The sequence below is a fragment of the Rhopalosiphum padi genome, chromosome 2 (genome assembly GCF_020882245.1).
Source record: "Rhopalosiphum padi isolate XX-2018 chromosome 2, ASM2088224v1, whole genome shotgun sequence".
NCBI lineage: Eukaryota > Metazoa > Arthropoda > Insecta > Hemiptera > Aphididae > Rhopalosiphum > Rhopalosiphum padi.
Window position 1 is genome coordinate 28,347,963 of NC_083598.1, and position 26,703 is coordinate 28,374,665.

Genomic DNA, 26,703 nt, shown 5'->3' on the forward strand with positions numbered 1-26,703 from the left:
CATCAAACGATCAAACTGTTTCAATATTAGTAATTTATTCAACAACATTAATAATACATGATTTTTGATCTTATTATTGTTTAGAATTGTTCAGTAACTGTAAAAAATATTATAAACATTTGTCAATCAATAAGATGTATTTAAATGTACCTAATAATAAGTATAATTTGCTTTAAATAAGCCATTTCTAGTTTTTTTTAATTTTGGTCATAAGTGAGTTTACGATATTTCTTTCATTTTATTAAACTAAATTATACAATTTTGAAATCATCGTAAAAAATTCCAACCACAATATAAGTTTGAAAATTTTTTTAAGTACAAATGTCCTCGTAGAAGAGTATAATGATAAATATAAAAAAAAAATCTACTCCGACGACCAATTAGGGCACGCTGTAGTCATCATCAACGAAGATGTTGTTTAACGATGTATTTATTATCAATGTTATTATTGAATACGCATAACATAATGCGATTAAGTGACCGAGTTCACTGTTTTTTGGCGTCTCACACCATAACGTTAAGGTACGGGTATTTAGTTTTAGTCTGCTGCTGCTGAGAGTGCTGCACGCAGTCTCGTTACGAAAAAAAACGCGCAAACACATTATATATAAGGTACATTACCTAAGTTTACAACTTTAAACGTTTCGTTAACGTCCGCAAACGCGCATCGGGTTTTTCAATACTTTTTTAATTTTTTAATTTTTAATTTTTATTAAAATAGTTTTCAATCGATACTTTTCAAATACATTTTAAACAAATAAACTAACTAAAATAACTAAACGTTTCAAAATGCACAATTTTATAGGAAGCAAATTTAAGGCCAACTGTAGACAATTATTCGCAGCAATTTCAGGTTTGTTTTTATACTATATAGGTACACATTAATAATTGTTAGTACCTATGTTATTACATATTAAATGTATTTTTTTCTTAATTTAATTTAATTTGAAATACTTATATTATAAATATTATATAATTAGTAAATTTTAAAACATTTTAACTATTTGTCCTGTACATTTTTCTAAACAAATAATAGAACGTAATGTTTATATTATATATAATACACACACACACACACACACACACACACACGCATACTCATACACGAGGAATATAAATAACCATGTTAAAATCATTTTTAAAACTTAAAAAGGCTTTGGAGTATATTTACCGGAAGTATTTAATTAAAATAACTATTTTACCATTTAACTTCAAGAATAAAAACAATTTTAAATATGCCTTTGTATTTATTTATTCTAAAACAATATTTAAATATAAAATATAAAACTAAACAATATTGAATATTTTTTGAATTTCAAATCATTTAAGTTAAACGTTTAATTTAATCTTTTATTTAATTTTATTTCGAAACAGGACATACATTATCCTCTTGTATTTAAGTTTACATATAATGTACACAGTATGTGTAAATCATCTTATCTATTCCATAGTTCATTGGGTTCATATTAAAATAATTGAATCTTATCATAATTTATATGATTTTATTTATGATCTATAACGATATATGATGATTTATTAACGTTATTTTACAATATTCATAGTTTTTATGCATATAGTATATTTTGTTGAAAACAGTAGGATATTTATAAGTTACTACCTATTTACTAAGTATAATGAATTTAAATGATTTTAAGCAGAACGATGGAACTAGGGATCACTACATGTTTTTCTTTTCATTTTGGCGGAAAACCTTTGTCCTTTTTAGTAGGTTTTTAAAGTGGTTCAATAATTTCATTAACATGTCTATAGATTAAGAACTGAACACAGATGGTAACGTGTCATAATAACTCAAAAAGCTGTTGGTTTTTTAAATTGCCTGTCAGTTATCAAAAACATATTGTTTATATTATTGTTATTATCACAGCCGTAATGTCTTCTCGATTATCGAGACCACCTACCTCCTACGTATTTTTATTTGTCAAGACTATACTTTCGGTAAGGTAACGAATACGCAGCACATGCACAATGTACGCTGCAACTACGCATCGGTCACTATATATACCTATATTAACGTGTCGGCATAGAACGGATGGAGATAGATTTAATTTGTACCGGGTCATCGTTTTGTTTAAATCAACATTAAACATTAATTATACATTTATTACACAATAATTCACGTGTGTGTATATATCAACACCGAACACACACATAAACACATACACCATTAACATTATTGGTTAATACAGTATAAAATACAAATGCGTCGTACATAATACATTTTTAAACGTCAACTATAATACGGTAACGTATATATTATAGTGACGAATTAAAAACGATCAACGCTGTTCAGAATCTCGCGCGCGACTGTATTTATTATTTTTTTTTTCTGATAACGATGACCAATATTTGTAGACTACACATGTATAAATACCGAGTAGAGTAATTTCGTTATCCGGTCTGATGAGTATATTGAACTAATCAGACTGCTATTATAATATTAAAACTAAACGAGGTATCTGATATAATTATGTTCGCTAAAATCAAATCGGTTACACGAATTATTATTATTATTATCATGCATAATATACAATATAAATGCGTTGGAATTGACAATAAATTACAATTATGTAGCTGCGCTAAAATTGCTGAATATAGCGTTGTCAGATTTTCGATGGCTTATTGCGGGACGTTTCTGCAGGTCGACCGTCGAGGGACCGTCGACCGAGGTCGAGTTCTCGGGTTAGGTCGTAAAAAACGGTCGTCGAAAAGCGTCGTTCCGATAAAACGCATATAATATGTATAGATACACACAATATATAGCGGAGTGGCAAACGTTATGATGTTAAAGGTGGTGTACATTATATACCTTACCTATACGGTATAAATTACGCGCGAGTCGTTCGTACACATATAAACGTGTACGAGAGAAGGTATGTGCTGCGGTCGATTTGCGTTTGAGATAATGTTTAAATTTATATAAAAAAAATTACGCCGTATCGTACGTACGACCGACATCGTATATAAATTACGCGGCGGCCCGAGGACAGGAAAATAGAAATTATTGTAGTGTATCGCAGTTGCACGCGCATACGTACACGCATAAAATACGTTCAGATGCCTACGTAGGAACGCACACTGCAGTGCTCGGCAACTAAACAACACACGTCGCGCGTGTCAGTATATAGCACCGTAAATTTCAAAACGAATCGCATAGCATGCACCTTGCACACGAGCGTTTCCAGCGCAGTCCACATCACCTCCTCGTCGTCCCCTCCCGCCCCCCCCCCCCCAGACGGCGACGACACAACCTCTGCCCACCCGCGACAACACCCTCCCCCGTAACCGCCGTTTAACACACCGGGGCGATATGATATACGCGCGATTTGCGATTATGAAAATATCGTACTCGCTGTAACGATATATTAATAATCGTTCGGTATATGTAGGTATGTATCTCTATATATCACATAGGTATATAGACTACGTTATAATATTATTTGCACATATTTTACATGCTATTTATATATATATTATTATACCTACACATTCTGACGTTAATCGCGGACGTCGGATTAAATCGTATATACGGCACCAATTACTATGTATATAATTGTTATTATGATAGTACTCTGTATCGTTTCAATACGACTATAATAATGTAGCTGATGGCATGTATATAATATGTATATACACATTATTTTTGTACACATTATTACCGTTCGTTCATTATTAACGAATTACGTCTGCAGTTGCACGTGATCGGTAAGCACGTAATGTATAATATAATATATACATATATGTATTCAATTTTTAATTTGTAATATCATACACGTAATTCATGATTATTTTTCACCCGTCAATAGCGCCGAGCTAAACGAAATCCCGCCGAACGGTAACCCAATTAAATAAATAGAATTTTATAAAAAAAAATAGGTAATAAAATTAGCACGAGATATAGATGACTGCGTACACGATAATGTTTTGATAATGCTTATACATGTAGGTATAATAATAGGTATACCTATGTTTAATGATGTATATAAATATAGTGGTTATGCAACTTGGATACGCGTTTCGAGTTAAAGTGGTCAATTATAATTTATTAATACTCAGCAAAAGTAAAAGATGATAAACCATAAATAGTAATTACTGGAAATCTATAAAACATCGTTCAATTCGTTCTATGTACACAGGCATGATAAGTATTATATAAAAACATATTTTCGCGACTCGTCTCATTTGCCATAGACATTATGAATCCATAATATAATATGAGTTGTATATGATTTTATCATTCAATTCATACGCCTTGGTATAATATGACCATAGTCATATATATATCGTGTATCTGTCGGGGCTAAAAATAAACAGACTTTAGCAATCGATGAAAATCTCGAGTTTCCGAAATCATAAGACTCCGATCTAATTAACAACGAATGAAGAAAATCATCAAAAATTACTGTTTTTCTAACGTGCTTATTGGTTATTTTCAATATCGAGTAATTTACTATCTTCTACTCGAAAACAACACTCATTGTTCACGTCATTGGCTGAGATCAATATGTAAATCGTCTGCCGCTCGTAAAATCTATAATATAGGTATATACAGTCAGTCTATACCTCCGTATCAATATTCAATACCATTAATATTTGTATATAATATGACTGCCCAGTCCTAGTAATCGCGTGATCTCTTTCCTTCAAGTCTGATTTATTTAATACTGTAAAGGAAAATAAACAAATTACCAATAATTCGATAACTTAATAGGTACCTATCTCCTAGATTCTTCTAGAGTCTATAGTAGAAGAAACACACAAGCAAACTCTGTAATGGTAAGTTTTTAGTTTTTTTCGTGCCTATACCCCATATGCCCGTTATACTATTGATTTTATAATAAACTATTATAAAATCAATGGTTATACGTAAGTGTTAATACGTGAATAATTTAAGACTAGACATTTATCAACAAGTTCATTGGCGTCTTGCATCGATCTGCAGTATATGTATACAAACTCTATAACTCAACGTAAGTCACGAACCGTATATAGACATAAAATACAAGAATATCATCACAGATAATGCAGTGTGAACACTGTACCTATACCTCTTCTACACCTGGTTTATGTCGTGTAATTCTCAATTATTGATTGATCGATTTTTTTCTTTATATAATAATTATATGATTATGACGGTATTTTTGGTATACCGTCAATACCAGAATACCGGTATTTTAGTAATCTGTATTTGTACCACGTTTAACGGTATCTAAATCGTAAAAAAAACATTATTTATTGGAGTAAATAATAATAATAATAATAATGGCAACCAATAACACGTGGATAACTATATGTACACAATTAAGTAAAGAAATATTTGAGCATAAGATGTGCGCATCAAAAAACTGGTGGTACCTATTACCAGAGTCTGGTTTGCCTCATGCGGCAATATTCAATTGTACATACAGTAGAATCCGCTTATTTGGGACACCGCATAAAGGGGACAACCGCTTTATAGGGACCGATTGCATAGTGAATGTATCGGTTTATTAGTTATTCGGTTAATCGGTTAATCGGGACAGTCGGATAATGGTGACAAATAGGTCACTGCCCAATGTGTCCCAATTAAGCGGATTCTACTGCTTAATATTATATAATATAATATTATGTATACAACGATCGCGAGCTTTAGTGCTACGAAAGAGACTTCATTGGGGAATTAAAATTAGAGGTGGACATTTGAATACTTTCATAGTTTCGCCCCGTGGTTTGAAATACCCTCGATCCCACCGCAATTGCAAGCTATAATTTATTATTATATTATACTATCGTAGATATTGATATGTGAGTATACGTACTAGTACATGTGGTGGAAAACGGTGTAGGTTTTAGGTTTTATAGCCGATGAGGACGGTAGAAAACACTAAACATAATATTAAATTTGAACATTCTGCACCACCAATCACCATAACCGTGATACCACGCACACCGCAAATTCGATTGAAATAATACCGTACGCTATTAATTTTATACCTCATCCTTAATAATATTATACCACATATTGTACCAGGAACGGATCCAGGAGGGGACTAGTGGCCCCCCCCCCAGACATATTTTTTCTCAAATTGTTTTATGCGTATTTCTACAGATCCTGATATTACTCTATTTCAAATCACATAATATGTCTGATAATATAATATACGTATCATTCTGGGGTGCACAATAACTAAGATAGTACTATCTTAGTTCATAGTGGACAGTGCTTTCAATATTGTAATTTTAAATAACAAATATAAACAAAATTTAAACTTATTTTCACATTGTCGCTTTATATATTAAATAATCAATAATTTATTTATTATGTACCTACTATTATGACAACATTTTTAAGTTATGAATAAAGTAAGTTTCTATATTATATTATAATTGTATTTTTGATGTAAAACAATTGTTATCTCCCTCCAGATCTTTGCTCTGGATTCGTGCCTGTATTGTACTAGCGCATGTATAACTTTTTTTTCTAATTGAATTTTGTAAAAACTGATATTAACAGGCGTGTTTAATATTTTTGATTTTTAAGTTATTATGTATTTTATCTTAAATTATTCATCTCTACACCACGATGTCTATATGTTATAATAAACACTTAAGTATCTAGCTACGATGTATAAAAAATATGCGAAAAATTGATTTGATTATAAAACAAACTATTTGTTAACATTTGTTTAGCTATTAACGGAAACGAACACGGATAAACACTATTTATATGTATAATGTATATATATATATATATATATTATAGGGAAAATATTAAAAATGTGAATATTCTTGTAAAATAAAATTACTCTGTTTACTATATTACAATAGGTAGGTAAATAATATCTGTATAAAACCGAATGGATGTAACTGAACGCTTCAATAGATATGTTATTGTTGTATAATACATGGTTACTATGGGTATTAACCATTAGACTAGACGTCTTAGACCTAAAATAATTTTTAAAAAAAATTGTCATACGAACTTATCCGGGTCCGGGTTGTTTGATCGCACGTAGAAAAAGCTTTTTTAGCGCATTTGATATATAAAACATAAATACCGATAGCCTGAGCACAATAATTATGTGTACAATTGTAAAATATTATATAAAATATAATAAATAAAATGCTTTACTATTATTATACCATTTTTTCCGTTAGAAACATAGAGACGGATGGGAAATGTTTGTCACAATACTGCCACCTAGTCCAAAAAAATTATTATAGCTATGTATAATTGTAAGAATAGTAGACTTACAAGTTACAATGTACCTACATTGGATGGAGTGCCATTTTTACCAGTGTTAACTTATCATGCAGAGGGGTTTGAAGCTCACCCTGTATATAAGTATATAAATCAAGTTACATTACGGTATATAGTACAGAATATAATATGACTAAGTCATCAAATCAATAATTGATTATTATTTTTTTTATTTCTACTATTTTAAGAACTTACTCGACGTGCATATTCTAACCATCGCAGCTGCCTGCGCAAAACGCTGTAAAGTTTATTCATACCGTTTAAAATTTTAACTAGACACAATCAATTACATTTAATATGACACGTTTTTTTTTTTTTTTTGTCTACGTTAAACGACCACATTAATACTCTACGTTACTGCGGCCTACCTACCTACCTACCTGCTACACCATGCCCACCTACCAAAAGATTATACAATTAAATAGTTTTTCAGCAGCTGTTTTACGATAAGTGAAATAAATTACATGATATATTACACAGTGTATGACATAACTAAATGTTTAAAAAAAAACATAGGTAATTGTTATTATTACTCAGTGAACGTGTTAAAAAAAAAGAAAAAAAAACTAACAACATATTGTGTGTACCTAAATATAATTTATATTTTACACGGTTTATGATATTCTTATTATTTTCCATTTAGTGTTATTATTAAATATAAAATATTTACACTTATCATGAAATTCGATTACAGACAATTTAGTAGAAGAGATTTTAACCAAAAATAAATTAAACAATCGAAAATAAACAAAATGTTTACACATTTTTTCTTATCAATACAAATTCGAATAAATGGATTATTTACCTACATACTGCAATTTAATATTCAAATGAAACTATTATTACATTTTATTGTAGTCATTTCAGAATTATTTCTGAGTATTTTTTACCATAGCTCCCAGTTATTTTAAAATGTATTTATTTATTTTTGTAATTGTTATTTAAATACATTTTTTAATCCAAAACTTATAAATCTATGGTTAAATTACTAGGCAGTTGGGACGTACCTATTAAGAAATTTAATTTTACTTAGGTATAATTATAAAGGTAATAATTCTTTGATATAAACCTTGTTTAATATCAAAAAATATTCTTAAATTTATTTTAAAGCTGAAAGCAATTCTAAATATGTCAAACATCTGTTATAACTTGAAACTGTATAAACTTTTTATCTTTTCTTTAATTTAAAATTTTAATAAAGTGTTAATGAATAAATAAATAATATATTCGTATATTTAATATATTTTTATATAAATAATATTGAACTTAAGATAAGGTATATTATTCGTAACAATTTTAAAGGAAGAAAGCAGTGATATACATTTTAAAAACCTATTTTTATTTTTATTACTTTATAGATTATTCTTATCTATTATATTTATATCTCCAAACTTTAAGTAATCATTATTAATGAACATTTATTAATCAATAATATTATATTATATGGACGTGGAATAGATAATTTATAATACATAATGTAGACTTCCACTCGAAAATCGAGAGCCTAAATTGTTTTAAAAATAAAGGAGTAAAATATGACAATTATTTCCAAATATATCTAGTAGTAATGTCTATTTTGTTGATAGAAAAATTACCCTATATGACAACTAGTATTCACGTTCGTCCGTTAAGAACGCAATCCCAAAAACGTGGAAATTCTAAATTATTAAATGCTATGCATTACTACATTGTAGTTGAAATATAATTAGTATTTTGATAAGATGTTACGGAATTCATTATCATCACATATTTGTCAATCAGTTTAAAATAAAAAACCTAAGGTATAATATTTTGTAATATTCAGTTATTAAGAAGAAATGTTGATATTTTTTACCTGCGAAATAATAATATTATATTTTACGTATATTTTACCCATATTTATATATATATAGTTTCATATCATACTAAATTTTTGAAATTGTGTCAACAAATAACCTCTTTGCCTATAATATTTTTCATTAACAATTGAAATTATAAATACTTCAGTATAATAACGTTAAAGTATAAAGCAATATTTTAAATCGGTAGCCATTATATAAACACTCTTAACCTTTAATAGTGTCATAACTTATTATACCACGTTAAAAAAATACCACCCCTCTTTACTATAAATAGTTAAGTAAATTATTTTTTTTAGATTCTTTGATGTATATAAATTGAAATTTTAATGAACAGTATCAGAGCTATTAAACATTATATGTTAAGGGTAATAAAGAATAATCCTTAATAATGGATGTTAATAATGAATAAACCTTTTATTTTTTACTTATTACCATGGACTAAATTTATTTATAAAGCTTAATAACTGAGAAATAACTCGTTTAAAACGTGATTTTGTAGACATCGAGATTTTCAAAAAAATAATTAGCTTAACAATTTACAGTGAAAAATACCTAATAATAATTCTCATTTGAAAAAAACTTGTAATGCCACAATCTCCAACAACCATAATTTGATTCAAATAATCAATGTATAATTAAACGAAAATTACATGGAGGAAAGGGGGTAAGTATGCTTGCATACTTTGTAAATCACCACAGTGTATCTATATTAAACTCCTATATAGAAACACAGGACAGTTTTGTTGATGTTGAATGTGTTCAAAACTCAAGTTAAATATAACTATTAACCACACATTAACATGCTACATAGGTAAACGTAATATTTAATTTATGCAATAAGAATATTAATATAATATCGTTTTAATGTCATGACGCGCTTGATCCGGTCGTAAATTGATGGTCATACTTATTACGAGCGACCAACTACAGGAAACAATAATCAACGGTGTTAATAACAATAAATTATGTGATTATTATTTTATTAATGTTCCAGTGAATCTCGTCACGTTTTCGTTTGGAGTCTACACGGGATGGTCCTCGACGGTTGCGCCGATGCTCAAAGACCCAAAGCAGACTCCACTCGACCACGTAATGACGGACAACTCGATTTCTTGGGCCTGCAGTTGGGGCATGCTCAGCGCCATACTGGGCACATTCTTCTGGGGCATGTTGGCGGACAACTTCGGCCGGAAGGCCACTGGTTTCCTGACCATGTTACCGTACCTGATCAGCTGGATCATCCTGCTGGTGGTCAAAACAGAGACGGCTCTGATGGTGTCACGGTTTTTGGGCGGCCTGGGGGCCAGCGGGGCGGCCATAAACTGTCCTATGTTCGTAGGAGAGGTGAGTGATGAGGCCATGAAGGCCGGTCTAGGTTCGCTGTTCATACTCATGTACAACATCGGCGTGCTGTACGTATACGTGTTCGGCGTGATGGTCGATTACACCTACCTGAACGTGGCCTGTCTGGCCATCAGCTTGCTGTTCATGGTGGTGTGGATGTACGTGCCCGAGTCACCGATATTCCTCATCCAAAAGAAGCGGATGGACGAGGCGAGACGGTCGCTCATGTGGTTTAGGGGTAAGGACAACGACAAAGAGGTGAGCGAGGAGATAGACTCGTTGATGCGGCACAGCGACCAGACGAATAAGGCCACGCTGGCCGACTACAAGAAACGCGGCACGGTCAAGGCGCTGCTCATCGGCCTGGTGTTCCAGGCGGGCACGCAGTTCAGCGGAATAAACATCATACTCATGTACACGGTGGACATATTCCAGAACAGCGGCAGCAACATGTCCCCGCACTCGTGCACTATACTGGTGGGCGTGGTGCAAGTAATCGGGTCCGCGGTCGCGACGTTAACGGTGCACAGGGCCGGCCGCAAGTTCTTCCTTATGGTCACGTACGGAATCACCGCCCTGGCACTGATCACCATCGGGTCGTGTTTCTACGTCAACAAGGTGGACCCGTCCATCAACACCGGCATACTGCCCGTGTTTAGCCTTTCGGTGCACGTGATCGCATTCTCGCTGGGCCTGGGCATGGTGCCGTACATCATCTACACCGAGGTGTTCCCGGCCAACGTGCGCAACATATGCATGTCCATGCTGATGTTCTTCAACAACGTGCTGGGCTTCGCCATTATCAAGGCGTACCCGTCTTTGTCGGAAGCGTTGCACATATCCGGCTGCTTCTGGATGTTCGGCGCCGTGTGCCTAGCCGTCGTGCCGTACACGTACCTGTTCGTGCCCGAGACCAAGGACAAGACGTACGACGAGATCCGCCGCGAGTTGCTGCTGTGGTTCCCGGACAGGCGGCACAAGGACAAGGCGGCGGCTGTGGACAAGGAGGCCGCTGTGGACCAGGCGGACGGCGGCGCAGGCAACGTGGTCGTGGTCGAAGCCAACGAGATGAAAGTCTGCATGGGCAAGGACCAGAGTTGCTTCACGACACCCCAATGCGCAGGCGACAACGTCAAATAATAACAGACACATGGGGTTATACGTTCCTGTGCGTGTACACTGCTGCGGCACGTATACACGAGTAAAGGCCACTACTATATTATTATTGTTATAATTATTATGTAGTGTCTAATATCTGTGAATAAAACTGATTTACTCGGGGGGAGAGTGGGAAAATGTAAAAAAAATCTAGTAGAAAAACCTACTTTTTTTGTATTTTTTTGTATTTTTACGCCACCAAGTTCGTTTTTTATATATTTATTTGCATCATTTTTTATGACAACCGTAGGGTTTTGTATATTTTGTGTCTGTATGTGTTGTGGTAAATTAATAATTCGAATTAACATATTGTAACAAGTATAACAAGTATTATGAATAATTTAAGTATAATTATAATTTTAAATACCTATATATCTTAATTTTAAGTTTTAAAATAATATTAATAATTGTTATAACGATATTTTATGCACAGAATTCATATGCTTAGACAACAAATACGATAAGGTGACAATCACTTGTTTGTCTAATCACAGTTTTGTATTTAGACTTAATGTGTATTATAAACCAATTTATATTTATAAATATTTTTTATATTATACTAAATCTCATTAAAAGTAAATATAATTTTAAAACTCTGGAGTTGTTGTGACATTATTTAATTATTTATAAATTAACCCTATATTGTACAGCGTTGCAAGCAGATTAATTATGTAATTGTTTTAATATACTACGAGCGGGTGAATAATTTTGTTTGCAGTAAACAATTAAACTAAACTAATATGCAAAAAATGTTTGTTTCAAATCTCTATCATGCAAACCTTTCTGTAATAACTATAACCATAACAATACTTTAAAATTTTATACCAGTAGCACCTGCAGTTTTTTTTTAAATTATATAATTGCAAATCTCAATGTTAATTATATTATTTTATTTTACTCTATCACGTTAGTACCACTCTACCTAATAACTATTGAGTAATTTAATAATAAATTGTATTGCTTATTAGTCGTTAGCCATCAATATTGTAATAGCATACAAGAATCAGACTTCGAACATACTAATATTAAAATCATTTAAAAAAGCTCTGGATACTATATTATAATGTGTCAAATGAACATTATTTAAGCTGATTATATATTAATATTTCATTTATAAAGTATAAATAATATTGCTATAATTCAATTATCACAAAATTATTAAAATTTAAAAACATACTAAAAAAATGCATATAATATTGAAATTTTTAAAATAAACCAGAAGTTTAAAAACCGTTTTTTTTTTTATTAATTTCAAAACCTGATTAAATACGAATATATATTTTATTGTTATACTACAATATCATACAAACTAATTATATAATATTATTTAAATGGATTGCACTTTGTAAACTTACTTAGTAGATAATTCTTGCTAAACTTACTAACACTGCAGTAATTGAATCACATCTGCTTCAGCGAAGCCTACCTATACCACACACCAGTCGCCAGCTGTGATCCACCCACGATCATTCATAACCGGAATTATGTCCAGCTTTTTATCATTTATCAATTATACCTTCATTGTAATATTGTACATGTATATTATACGACATTCCTGTTCCGGAGACTCAATTAAATTGTTTATGTGATATCACTGTAAAAAAATATAACAAATTAAACGTTACCCTTTTCTTAAGACCAAAAATTGTCTCTATACTTGGATAATTGATCAAGGTGAAAATAATAAATATAAATGACTTAGCTAGCTAATGGTTGTTTAAATGTTTAATAAAAGGTCTAGATACAATTTCGTTCCCGTGCAAAGATATATCCGTGTATTTAACCTAACCATTGATTAAAATATATACGTCGTACCTATACTCAAACAATGGACTAACATTTTTTTAACTGTACATGGTAATATTTGTTTCCTTAATAATTAATAATTTATATTGAATACTTATTTTTTAGCGTTATAGTATAATAGAATAAACTCTACAAAATTGTTAGACTTGTACTAAACGTCGACAAATATAAACATTAAATGCATTATATTTGTTAGTAAAAAAACTTAAAATACCAGTAATAACGATTATCCTCAATATTATAATTATTATAACTTATTAATTATTATAAATTAATAATTTTGTTTTTGTTTAATAAAATAATTAATACTTAGTAACTGAAAATTAGTAATATAACTATATAGTTTATTTGATTATATTATACATGTAATCTATCGTCTATATAATGATTATGCATTCATATAATTTATATATTATGCGAGTATTTGACTGTATAGTGTATAGGAACGAATCCAATTATGTAGTTAGGTACTCCCTACTTAAATTTTAAAGCACCACTTAACAATTTTAATTGAACACAATTCTTAGTTGATACACTATAATAATTAATATTGTTTCATAAATAATTATTTCAATGAATTTAAAAATGGACCAAAGTACTTAAATGGTAATATTAGAATATAAGACGAAATTTTATCCTTCTGTTCACCAAATAAACGATATAATATATTAATTATTAAATGATACTGTATTTGATATGAGAAATACATAAAATATACAATATAATAAAATATATGAATATTATTTTAAGTTCATATATATTTTACTCTGGTATATATATTTGCGTTCTTTTTCAAATATTTTAATACATTTTTTTTCTACAGTAAATGAAACTATAAATACTTTTTTCAAAAAGTATTACATATATTATGTAAAATACTACGAAAGTACGAAATGTATTCTTTAAAAGTTATTATATAAGTTCAATATATACTTATTATTTTTTTTATATGTACGGATCTTTCAAATCGTACGTTGTATATACCTATATTATATAAACGTTGGTGATTTAAATGTAATCGCAATACTGTAGGAATCAAACGTGTATGCTGCAGGTATGCTCTTCACCATTTCCGTAACAAATATTATACGATTCAGACCTTAACTCATAAAAGCAGCTCAGATGTAATATACCTAGCCACATACAATATCGTTATTATGATTTTATATGTAAAACTGGTGAGTGGGTTAAGGGTTAAAACTATATCGTACCGTAGTTATAGTAAAAACGCTATTTTTGAATGGCACTCGCAAAACGGAAAATTATTCGGAACACCATATATATTATAGGCAACTGCAGATATACCTCGCTCATATTGGTAGAAAAACATCGTAATATATTATTATCATTACGGATGTATGAGCAATTTATCGTTGATGTATGTATGTGCACTACGAAGCACTCGGGTTAACACCCACCGATTGCAAAATAGGCGTATATGTCGAGGTAGAGAGAAAATCGGCGAATACACTTACATACCACCACCACCACCACCAGTCTCTAATTTTATACTGCAGATTTATAATCGACTGTAATTTACTTAAAATGTTTTTCCTTTAAAGTTGTTTTAGTAAGCATTATATATTCTTAATTTCAGAAAGTATTTCTATCTAAAAAATCCTAACTTAACCCTTGCAGCATTCTGCAGTGAACTGTTTGACTTATTTGACTTTGTTTGAGAAAAAAATGTTTGGTTTTTGTACATTTACACAAACCGCAATACGTACTAGTTTAAATTAATTACATTTCTTATGGATAATTAATATGCACTTCACTAGACTATAGTTTGTTCCAAACAGTATTTAAATATTATAATATACACATTTATAGTAGGTTTATATATATATATATATATGTTTCGGTAAAATAGGGGGCCGTGGCTATATGACTGGGGGGCCTTGAAATATTTATTTAATATAAAATATTTTTGATTATTTAATTATTATATAAATATTATTATATTATATAATTTACATTTTAATAATTTATTTGTGTGAAATAGTGCATGTAAATTTAGTATATCATTAAGAAAAAATAATTAATGATTCTGATTGAGAGGGGCCTTGACAGTTTTACATTAAATTTAGGGGGCTCTATAACAAAAAAGGTTAAGAAGCACTGACGGCACTGTTATAATATACGCATTTATAGTAGGTATATAAATACATATGTTTCGGTAAAATACGAATACCGGTAAATCTTAGGTTTTACTGACTGCAATCGAAAAATGTCCGAATTTCGGACAAAAAATAGTTTGGTCAAACTCCGAATGATTTCTGTAGTTTGGACTTTTACAAAGAAGATTTAGTTAATCTTGGATAAACAATTAGCATTGGTAAAAGTCTGAAATTTTTTACCAATTATGTGTTATTAATAATTATTATTATTATTATTTAAGTATACTAAGTACTTTATTAGATTCTCCCTACTCTCCTTAGATAGGTACACATTTATATTATTATTAATTATTATATATTATATATTGTATTTTACTATTGTATCTATAATACCTAATATATTCGAATTTAGAATAAATTTATTATTAAATATTATGATTATTACATTAATAATTTATTTATTTGTGCAGGCTTAGTTACTGTAGCATCTTAAATTACACAATACATTTTTTAATCGGCACATCTATTAATTATATATATTTTTTTTAAGCAATCGCACCTTATCAATCCTTATCCACCAGTCAAAGACAGTTGTGATATTACTTGACGAATAGCAATTATATTGTTTGGAATTATTGCCGATTCTAAAAATTTTTAATTTTTAATTTATAAAACGAATACTGCTCGTAAAATTATTTTCAATAGGTTTAGATTTCAATTTATTATCTATCTTATTAACCTGTTCTGTATCTTAAACTAAATTTTATGTATACGACACATTGTTTTGTAGGAACAACTTTTATCACATAGGTAGGTACATTTTTGGCTAATTATTTATTGATTGTATAAGTAGGTACCCGTGTATTGTGCAATGTCTTTCATTATCATGATTTGTATTAATGTCGAAACAAAAATTCCCAAAGTCGACCGAAATATAATAATTCGTGATAATAATATACAAGTAAATACAATATATTATAATAAATAATAATTAATTATAATATAAATGTGTATCTATCTAATATACTAGTAGGGACACTAGAGAGGAGCTAACAAAATACTTGGTATACTTAAATAATAATTAATATTATTAAACACATAATTGATAAACAATTTCAGACTTTTACCAACACTAGTTGTTTATCCTAAGATTAACCAAATCTTGTTTGTAAAATTCCGAACTACAGAAATCATTCGAAGTTTGACCAAACTATTTTGTGTATCCTAAGTTTTACCAATATTCGTACTTTTACCGTAACATATACCTACACATTATTGCAATAATATATTATACACTCGAAAGGTCATAAATATTGATAGCCACTAGATGAACTTTCTGTTTCATATAAGTATGCGAATCTAACAATAAAAATGCGTATGTACTTGTATAGTTGTATATATGTCACAAGGTTTAAACTTCAAAGTATAGATATGCTTGTAAATCTATAAACAAGATACGGCACAAGTTAAAAACAATATAAAAGTTTTGTTTTTAGACCACTGCTAGAATTACTTTTATTTATAATATTATAAATACCAATATACGTAGATGTATAGAGAACGCGATATAAAATCAATTTATCATTAGTCCTGAGTATTTATCCAGATGTCTCAAACTATTTTACTACAATTAAATTTAAAAATTATCTTAAATATTAAAATAATTCCAACCACGCACTTGAGAGTTGAGATTACTCAAAATCGGTATTTTATATATTATATTAAATAAATTTATTATCAAAGTTAATACGTTTAGAGGAGTAATATTTATATCATGTAATTTCATGGAAAAATAATATATAAAAAAAAGTAATTTTGCGGGTACGTTTCAAAAACTATTTAATATTAATTGTCTAATACCTATAAATAAATGAAAAAAAAAACAAAAATACTTTAAAAATTATATCATAACTTGAAAACTTTAATTTAAAATTTAAATATTTGGTGATAAATTCAAGTATTTACTATCTACGGCAATGTTCTCAAAATGAAGGTGGCAATTACATTCTTATACATATTTTTTATAATATAAAATATCTAATATTAGATTACAATAAAATATATACAGTGAAGCGTCAATTTTCTGTATGTCAATTAATATACTACAGACTTTAAAAATATATATATATTTATTTTATATTTTAGAATTTTAAATTTAAATTAATTATATCACATACTTTTAACAATACATATTTATTTATTTTATCGTATGATATCCACACTTTATACACATCAGCACATTAGTTTTATTTTAACTATATAAAACATTTAAATCCATGTTCATGTTCATAGTATATTTTTATTCATTATTTGATTATCAGTACAAAATCGATTATCCGCACCCCTCTCTATCAAAATTGATGTAGATAATCAACGTTCCACTGTAGGTATATAAAACAATTTTATGTTTAAATTCGAGTATAAATTTAAATAAATAAGATACAGTGTTTTTTGTATAACTTTATTTTACATTCGAATTTAGTTTTATCATTGATCATAATTATCAGTGACAATTACAATAGTGTATAGAATATAGATACCAGAGGCGTGCTACCGCGACACTGTGACGAAATTTATCGCTAAAACACCAATCAACACTGAAAAAAAGATCATTACTATGTTGTAAATCGCTAAAATTTAAACATATACCTACCAAAATGCATTGTAACTACCTTGTAAAGTTTGGGAAGCTCCAATCTACGCTATTTTGAATATTATAATAAAAGAAAAAAATCGATTTGATCGAAAACTTGTTTCGTATTCCCATTTTTCCGTAATGGCTTACTGAAGGGATTAGTCTTTCTCAATTATTTTGAAAAGTATAGTGAATCAAACACACCAAAGTAAAAACTAGATACTATTTTCTACTAAAGTTCATTCTTTTCTGCTATTTTGTCTTAGGAAAAAAAATACACAATTCATAATAAAATCATTAGTTTGACCATTTTTTTTAGTCCAACTCAAATAAATTCATGAAATGTTTAATAGATTTAAAGTTTTTCATCAAAAACCTGGTATCTGGCCTTAACATCAGTTTGGTGTAGTATACTAAAAGGATTGAATTTTTCGTGTTTGTACTTTTGTAGTCAAAATATGTATTATAAATATTTAACAAATATACAAAGTTAATAAAAAGTCAATAATTTGTATTCATCCTAAGCAATTTTTTGAATTTACTGACTAAATTGTGTAAAAAGACAACAACAAAAAACTTACTTAAGTATATAAATCATCCCCTAATAGTAATCACCAATGTATCAATAATATAACATGTGCATTCTATATCTGTTATATAATTCTTTATAGCATTTTTCTCAAATACATGCATGCAGATACGAAAACGAATAAATAATACATATCCTGGATTTTGTTATGGTTAGATAAAACGAGGTATAATATAGGTAGGTACACACTATAATATTGTATGATTTATTCTCTGCAAATTCACATAACATTTTGGTTTTACACGTCAGAATTTTACATAAATAGGATGTACCTTTTTTATCATCATTGAAAGGGTAGGTACCTATAACCACAGTGTCCTCATATAAGTTAACTGCAAACGATGTTTTTATTTTGGCAGTGTGTCAGATTTTTGTAATCTGTATCACTGCCAATATTTTCTATTTATCTGATGGCTGTCAAATATATATTAAACATTATAATATATTACATTTATCTTGAAAAAAAATTAAGTATGAAATGATTTTTATATTTATGAATTTCATTTTTACACTCTAATACATACCTACAATCAGTTCATAAATTAAATTAACACCTGAAAAAATACATAAAGTTACTAAAATAATTTATCTGTTTTATAACAAAACATAACTTAATAACTCAATTTAAAATGATACGTATAATATTAAATATAAATTACACCCAAGTGTCACTATACTTTTCTATACGAAAACCCTTAAATGTATATTAAAAAGGAAATCATCTGTACTTGAAAATAAATAGCTTAAACTAAAATACGAGTATATGGATTCTATAGCTTCGTTTGATTTAATGATTTATTATTATTAAGAATTTTAATACCATTGTCTTTTTTAAATTCTATAAAATATATATATAAGCAATTCACATCAAAACAAAAAGAAAAGCTTTAAATCGTACACTTCTTCAATTGCGTTCCCTATTAAAATCCGAACTATCACTGCAAAAAAAAAATATTTATATACAAACTACTCATCCTCTCTTTGGCCACTCACTTATGGAATCCAATTTTGGGGAGTATCCAAAAACTCAAATATAAAAATAATACAATCCTTCCATTCAATATCCCTCAGAACAATAACCTATGTTCTAGCTGTGGTATGTTAGTAATCGAACCCTCCTTAATGATTTCAACATGATGGACATTCCCATTATAGCATATAAATTCTACAAACGATTCCATATAATTAGCTACATAATCATTTAAATCTTCTCTAGATCTATCTGATACAATCCGTTGACTGAAAAGAATATGATCCAGAGATCGTTTTACATATATTACTTAAATTTATATAAAAAAAAAATCAATTATCGAACTCAGTTTTAGTTAATGTATTAATGCTATTATATACCCATGTATATATTATTTATAGTGATATCAATGGATATTTTCTATACTCATTATGTCTCCCTTATTTCTTTTTTTCTTTCTTCGTAAAGTGTACTTATTATATTATTTATTATAGATATTAAATATATGTAAATATTTTATTTTAAAACTAATAATTTTCTTGCTGTCTAAAATATAAAACAATTAATTAGAATTAATAAATTTAATTTGTACTTATATATTATTATTGATAATCCTTTATAACTATATAAGAAAAAATCGTACCAGAAGTAAAAGGGTAAGTCACTTTGCTGGTATAATATTCCCAGATGGCTACGCACATTAGGAAACTAATAGTTTAATGGGGCTTAATTTCGACGTAGCATTATGTAATGGTATCATTTAAGATCCAGCTCCGACCTGAGTCCTCTAACCTTTAATTATAATTTATTAAACGGCATTATAGTTGCACTTAAATACTCGTATTATCTTTGAATTGTTTATTTCCATACAACTTTTAGTGTTTTTTAATAACACCCATCAACTATCGGTTTATGCGAACATTTAAATCCACCCTTCTTTCATGTACATGCTATTGAAAGGCTTACTAGTTACCAGCACTTTTTTAGTTTCTTACTTACAGTCTACAGTAATGAATTTTACATATTATAAAGTAGCATGAAGATATTTATGAAGGTAAATAATTAAAAAAAAAAAAAATTGATATAGAATTGAACAAAAACATTGTATTACTGCAATTTCCCAAAAAATCTCAATGTAATTAATAATTATTACTCACACCTCTCTTTTAATATTAGTACTACAAATAAAAAAAATGTTCTTATTTTAAGATTAAAGAAATAAAATATGTAAGTTTTCTTAAACTTTGGTTTACGTTTATAATCATCACAATATCTTTCTAGTATAAAATACTAAATTAGAGTGTAGGTCATATAATTATTATATTCAAATCATAACTCGTAATAACAACATAATATTATATTCGTTTATGACATTTTTAAAATACTTAATAAGTATGAGGTACTTACCTTATGTTTAAAATATTATTATATATTTATATACAGACATACAAACAATCCCACGGAGATTTAATATATTTATAACGTAGTTAGAATGATGAAAATTATCCACAGTACTTATTCCACAAATCTAAATTAGACATTTAGACGGTAAATCCTCGGGGGACTGAAACGTATTTAGTTCTTAGGTTATAATGTAATATTATTTTATTTTTGAATAAATCTAATTTATGTTAACTAAACATAAATACTTAAAAAAAAATACTAAATTTCGTTTAGTTAAATAAAATATTGTACTATCTGTTTAACAAACATTAAAATTCAACATCACCAAAACAATATTTAATTGGCTGTAAACAAAATTCACTTTAAAGTAGATACTTAGAGTCATATAGTAAACGATATTTAATTATTCAATAACATCAACTGCTTAGTGCTTCACTCAAAATATAACTTTAATTCTAAACATCATAAACATAACTTATGTTACATAAGATACATAATACATACCATACCATACATTTAATAAATGTAAGTACCTACCTACCTACTTATTATATGGCACAATTAAATTATCATTGTATAAAAGGAAAACCTAATTCAGTTATAGATACTATTTGTAAGATAATAAGTATTTATACAAAACGTGATAAATGTAGAGTTCAGTTTTTACTAAAACAGGATAAATTAATTACTTACGAGAATAATTTAATGTATAATGTATAAATAAGAAATCTATAATCAAGTCAAAATAGGTAGATTAGTAATGATTGTGCCAATGCAGTAGCTAAACAATTTAATACGATCTTAAAATAGTCTATTTAAAGATTTTTTTTTTTTATTGAAAATAAAAACCGCGTCAGCGCTGGCTATTGGTTTGATAGTGACTTAAATTTTAATACGTAATATTTTAGATACATACAAAATAAACTTGACTTAAGGATGGTTCATATTTTTCGTTTTTTAATTAAATAAATAGATTGTGAATAATTGCAGTTGTATCCGGACTGAGAATTTCGTATTGATGTATGGAACAGCGAACAGAGGGGTTTCCATTCGATATCAAAATGCTATATGCCTATAATTTCTCTATTTTATACCATAGCCACAACCTTATGACTATTGACTATACAACAAATACTACAAGACACCACTATAATGAACTAATTAAGTGATCAAGTACATCTGGCTTCAAATTTTCAGCCGAGAAAACCAAACTCATAATATTCAACAACAAAAATAAAAATAAAATTTCAATCAGCATAGATAAACATGTAATCAAAAACAACAAAAATATTAAAATTCTTGGTATAATATTAGATCAAAAATGTTCCTGGATACCTCATATTCTATACCTAAAACAATTATAAAAACTTTATCTGATATTACCTTATGGGGAGCTCATTCCTCCGTACTTATCAAGTCCAGAAAGCACTCATCTAGTTCAAACTTGATTATGGATCACTCTTATTCCCTTCGGAAAATCAATGTCACCTAAAAATGCTCGAAATTCTATTAATTCTATAGAAATTCAAAAATCAACAATAATCTTTTATTCGAAGTATTTATTGGAAAAATGCTATGTTTTATGAATTATAACAAAATAAAAAATATTTAACTCAAATAAGTATATTGTAAATATTATAATATTATTTTTTAATATTTATTAAATACCTTCTTCAGCTGTATAAACCGACTTCTCCCGTGAAAAAATGAAATATTATAAAATATGGCACTATCTCGGTTTTAGTGTAAATCTCAGTTTGCAGGAAATCGACTTTGTGATTTATAATTTGACCGAGATAGACAATACGCATGTGGCTTAAAAAAACATTCAATCATTTTTACTCGTCCAAAAACCAAAAAATATCTTCACTCCGCTCGGTGTCTATGAAATGAAGAAATACACATCACCATTATAAAATCAATATAATATGATCATTGGTCCGCTATGAATCTAATATAATATGTTGTATAATTATATAACTGTATTATAATAATATAACAAACGGGAGAGTACATAATACAGCCATACTCAAGTCGGTATACGGTATACGACCAGTGACCAATGACCTGCAGTGGTATGTAATGTACCATGTACCTTCTGTATGTGCAATGTGGTCACAACTGAACACATATTGTGTAGGTTGTAAATTATAATTTATAGTCCCCGAAACATGGAATATTACATACCTTGAACGACTGAACCTATACCTGTATATCAATTAATTAATTACCAAATTAATATGCATGTATCTATGCTGTATACGCTCAACGCTGCACAGTATATTTTATAATGCAGAGTATCTATACATGCAAATAATAGTTATTTATACATATCTATTGACATATTGTACTGTACAGTGATTCGATTGATGGTGGTGCCGTGGTATAGGAAGGGTGTGCAAGGGAAGGGCTCATCATATATTAAAAAAAAAATTTGTGTTAATACAATTATTAATATTTTACTATAAATGGGAGAGCGACTAAACCTAACGCGTGAATTGTTTTACATAAAAATAAATATGAATTAAAATTTTTGTGAATGAATAAATTGAAAAATTTAATAAATTTTATGATTTTTAATTTTTTTTGTTTTTAGACCAGTAAATGTATTTGTTAAAACGAATTAGTTTTTTCGTTCTTATAGTCACGCTGGTAGCCCTCTCCTTCCGTCCAACGATCTCTCTCTTGCCGAACACTTCATTATTAAAAGATAAAAGTAAATACTTATTAGTTATTAGTTTATTACCTATATTATACAGGGTGCGGCAATCAATCCCGACGGTTTTTAACAAGAACTGGTTGACAGGGCTAAAGTGGTAGAGATTTCGGGAATGTTCTTATCGCTTTTAAATACCCGGAATTTAGTAATCATGAAGCATTGGTCGAGTGAACAGCGTGCGTTCGTGGTAAAAGCGTATTACAAAAAAAAAAATGATAGTTTCGTAGGCGCTCAACGTGCGTTTTGCCGACAATGGGTAAAAAACTTTGAAACCATAGCTAACACGACTCAAAACAGAAGTGGTAGTAAAAAAACTAGTCGGATTCAAAAAAATGTAGAGCGGGTGAGACAAGCAGTAAGGAGAAGTCCCCGAAAGTCAGCCAGGCGTCACAGCAAAGAACTTGGCCTAGTGATCGGACTGTAAAATAACATAAAATTCCACTTGTGTAGTTTTTATTTGTTTGGCGAAAAATTAATAAAAAAAAATTTTTTCTATTTTTTTTAAATTTTTTTAAATCGTCGGATTTGACTGCCGCACCCTGTAGTTATATGTATTTTGAATAAAAGCGTTAATATTTTTTATTAATCCGGTTTGCCTCAAAATATATCATAATCATATAATAAAATTTCTTTTTAGGCTAAATGTAATAAGCGAATAACATAAATTACATTTCTAATTTCATATTATATATATTATATAATATATGTACCTAACATGTCTATGTGTTATAACATTTATAACTAATATGTATACTAACATAAAATAGAAATATATTGTTTAAAAATCTAGTGGTTTTTTGAAACGAAACTCCCCACGAGTCTGTGTATAAATAATGTTGCACTTGGAACTCAGTTTTAAATCGTTGGATCGAGTTCCTTACTTAATTTGTCTAATGACTGACTGCAGACTGAGGAAAGTTAAAAAATAAAAATGATTCATACCACACAATATGTTTTTATGTAATCATTAATCAATTATCAATATAAATACATAATTATTATAAAAATGTAGGTATGCACATTTTTAAGACATAAGTAATATGTTCTAACTTACTGATAAATTGATAAATAATATTGGTAAATTGGTTGATGATATCACATTTTTTAAATTTGGCGCTCATTGCGTTTGCATTATCATCGTCTATCTATTTACTAAAAGTGAGCCTTTTTGTAGGTTATGTATCAAAGGCAAGACAATCAAATATCAATATTCTATTATTCAAAAACTATTAGTTAAAGTATTATTAGTTTTTATTTTTTAGTTATTACACTAAAGCTTCGTAGGTAACTGGTAAACGTATTAATTATTAAGTACACGGTAATACGGTATTGAATCGTATATTATTTATTATTTATTTTTTACCAAGTTTGCATTTTGTGATCAGTTTTTGACTAATCATGTCCGCTCAATGTGAGAAAGTAAACTCTACTAGTCCAGCCTACGAGTTTGGTCCTAAATTAAAGCTGTTGCGCTCCAATGACCAGGTCCGAGAACTGCAGACCATACTTAGAGACAAGTAAGTTTGTGGTATCCGATACGAATGCATTTATGAAACTAAGCGTTCGTACGGTCCACAGAAACACAAGTCGAACGGATTTCAAATTTTATGCTGACCGTCTTATTCGTCTAGTCATTGAGGAAAGCTTAAACCAGTTACCATTTGATACTTGTATGGTTATGACACCTACTGGTAATTACTACAAAGGTACCAAATACCAAAGAGGTAACTGTGGTGTCAGTATTGTACGTAGTGGGGAGGCTATGGAACAAGTAAGAATTTCATAATACTTTAACAACCTATTTGAAATGTATCATTGTTTGATTGTTAAGGGTCTACGAGACTGTTGTCGATCGATACGCATTGGTAAAATATTGGTAGAATCAGATTCAGATACTCATGAAGCCCGTGTGGTATATGCAAAATTTCCTCATGATATAGCTGATAGGAAAGTTTTATTAATGTATCCAATAATGAGTAAGTAATGCATTGATGAAAAATTACCCAGACAATACACACAATAATACATTGTTTTTAGGTACTGGTAATACTGTTATTAAAGCAGTAAATGTATTAAAGGAACATCGGGTGGCTGAAGACAATATAATTCTATCAAACTTATTTACTACACCTATTGCTGCTCAAACTATAACCACAGCATTCCCATTGGTTTGTTTTATTTTCAAATAACCTTTATAAATCTTCGACTCAATATTTATTAAATTATTTTTATGACTTTTATGCTTAGATGACCATACTAACATCAGAACTTTATCACATCGCGCCCAATCATTTTGGCCAAAAATATTTTGGTACTGATTAAATATGTTATTTAATTTATTATTAATATTTGCACAACATTACATTTTTGGTAAGTAAGACTTTTACCATGCAAATTACAATGTGACCAATTTAAACAGACTTAATTATATATTTTTTTTTCAACAATTTTTTCCTATCGGTCAATTTTAATCATAAGATACAATTTACAACATCTTATAACTTTATTTCGACAATTTTTGTTATTGTTATTACATAGATAGGTAATTAATTATAATTTTGTTCTAAGAACTTTTATATTTCGACTGAAATGTATTCAATATAAAGCTGTTTATTTACAGTATTAAATTTGAATAAATGATTTAATTTTAAGTTTTTATAAATTATCCTTTAAATAAAATGGGTAGGTAAAAAATAAACAATCAGTTATAAACAGTTTTTAATTATTTTGATACATTTTATATAACTTATATTTTAAATTTATAAGAATCAACATTGCGATGGGTTGTGTATTTTGTAATGAAAATTTGTCTCTATAAAGGTACATGAACTATTTTAATTTATTCATCTATTCTAAAACATA

At 28.9% G+C, this 26,703-nt stretch overlaps 2 protein-coding genes across 2 annotated transcripts; both read left to right on the forward strand.

Moving 5' to 3' along the window:
* The first annotated feature begins 523 nt into the window (after positions 1-523).
* Positions 524-12,201, forward strand: LOC132921069 (facilitated trehalose transporter Tret1-like). Its single transcript, XM_060983899.1, has 2 exons — positions 524-853; positions 10,094-12,201. Exons 1-2 carry the CDS (start codon positions 790-792, stop codon positions 11,581-11,583), a joined length of 1,554 nt encoding a protein of 517 aa, XP_060839882.1. The 5' UTR covers positions 524-789; the 3' UTR covers positions 11,584-12,201.
* A 12,826-nt stretch (positions 12,202-25,027) lies between these two features.
* LOC132922429 (uracil phosphoribosyltransferase homolog) lies at positions 25,028-26,492 on the forward strand. The gene is made up of 5 exons (XM_060985941.1): positions 25,028-25,358; positions 25,420-25,612; positions 25,673-25,817; positions 25,879-26,009; positions 26,089-26,492. Exons 1-5 carry the CDS (start codon positions 25,240-25,242, stop codon positions 26,161-26,163), a joined length of 663 nt encoding a protein of 220 aa, XP_060841924.1. The 5' UTR covers positions 25,028-25,239; the 3' UTR covers positions 26,164-26,492.
* The last annotated feature ends 211 nt before the right edge of the window (positions 26,493-26,703 follow it).

What these genes read in the sequence shown, in the direction of transcription:
- LOC132922429 (XM_060985941.1), top strand. Translation starts at nt 25,240, where the DNA reads ATGTCCGCTCAATGTGAGAAAGTAAACTCTACTAGTCCAGCCTACGAG. An exon ending in GTGGGGAGGCTATGGAACAA is followed by an intron (nt 25,613 to 25,672) that starts GTAAGAATTTCA and finishes TTGATTGTTAAG; the next exon opens with GGTCTACGAGACTGTTGTCG. An exon ending in ATTAATGTATCCAATAATGA is followed by an intron (nt 25,818 to 25,878) that starts GTAAGTAATGCA and finishes CATTGTTTTTAG; the next exon opens with GTACTGGTAATACTGTTATT.
- LOC132921069 (XM_060983899.1), top strand. Translation starts at nt 790, where the DNA reads ATGCACAATTTTATAGGAAGCAAATTTAAGGCCAACTGTAGACAATTA. An exon ending in ATTATTCGCAGCAATTTCAG is followed by an intron (nt 854 to 10,093) that starts GTTTGTTTTTAT and finishes TTAATGTTCCAG; the next exon opens with TGAATCTCGTCACGTTTTCG.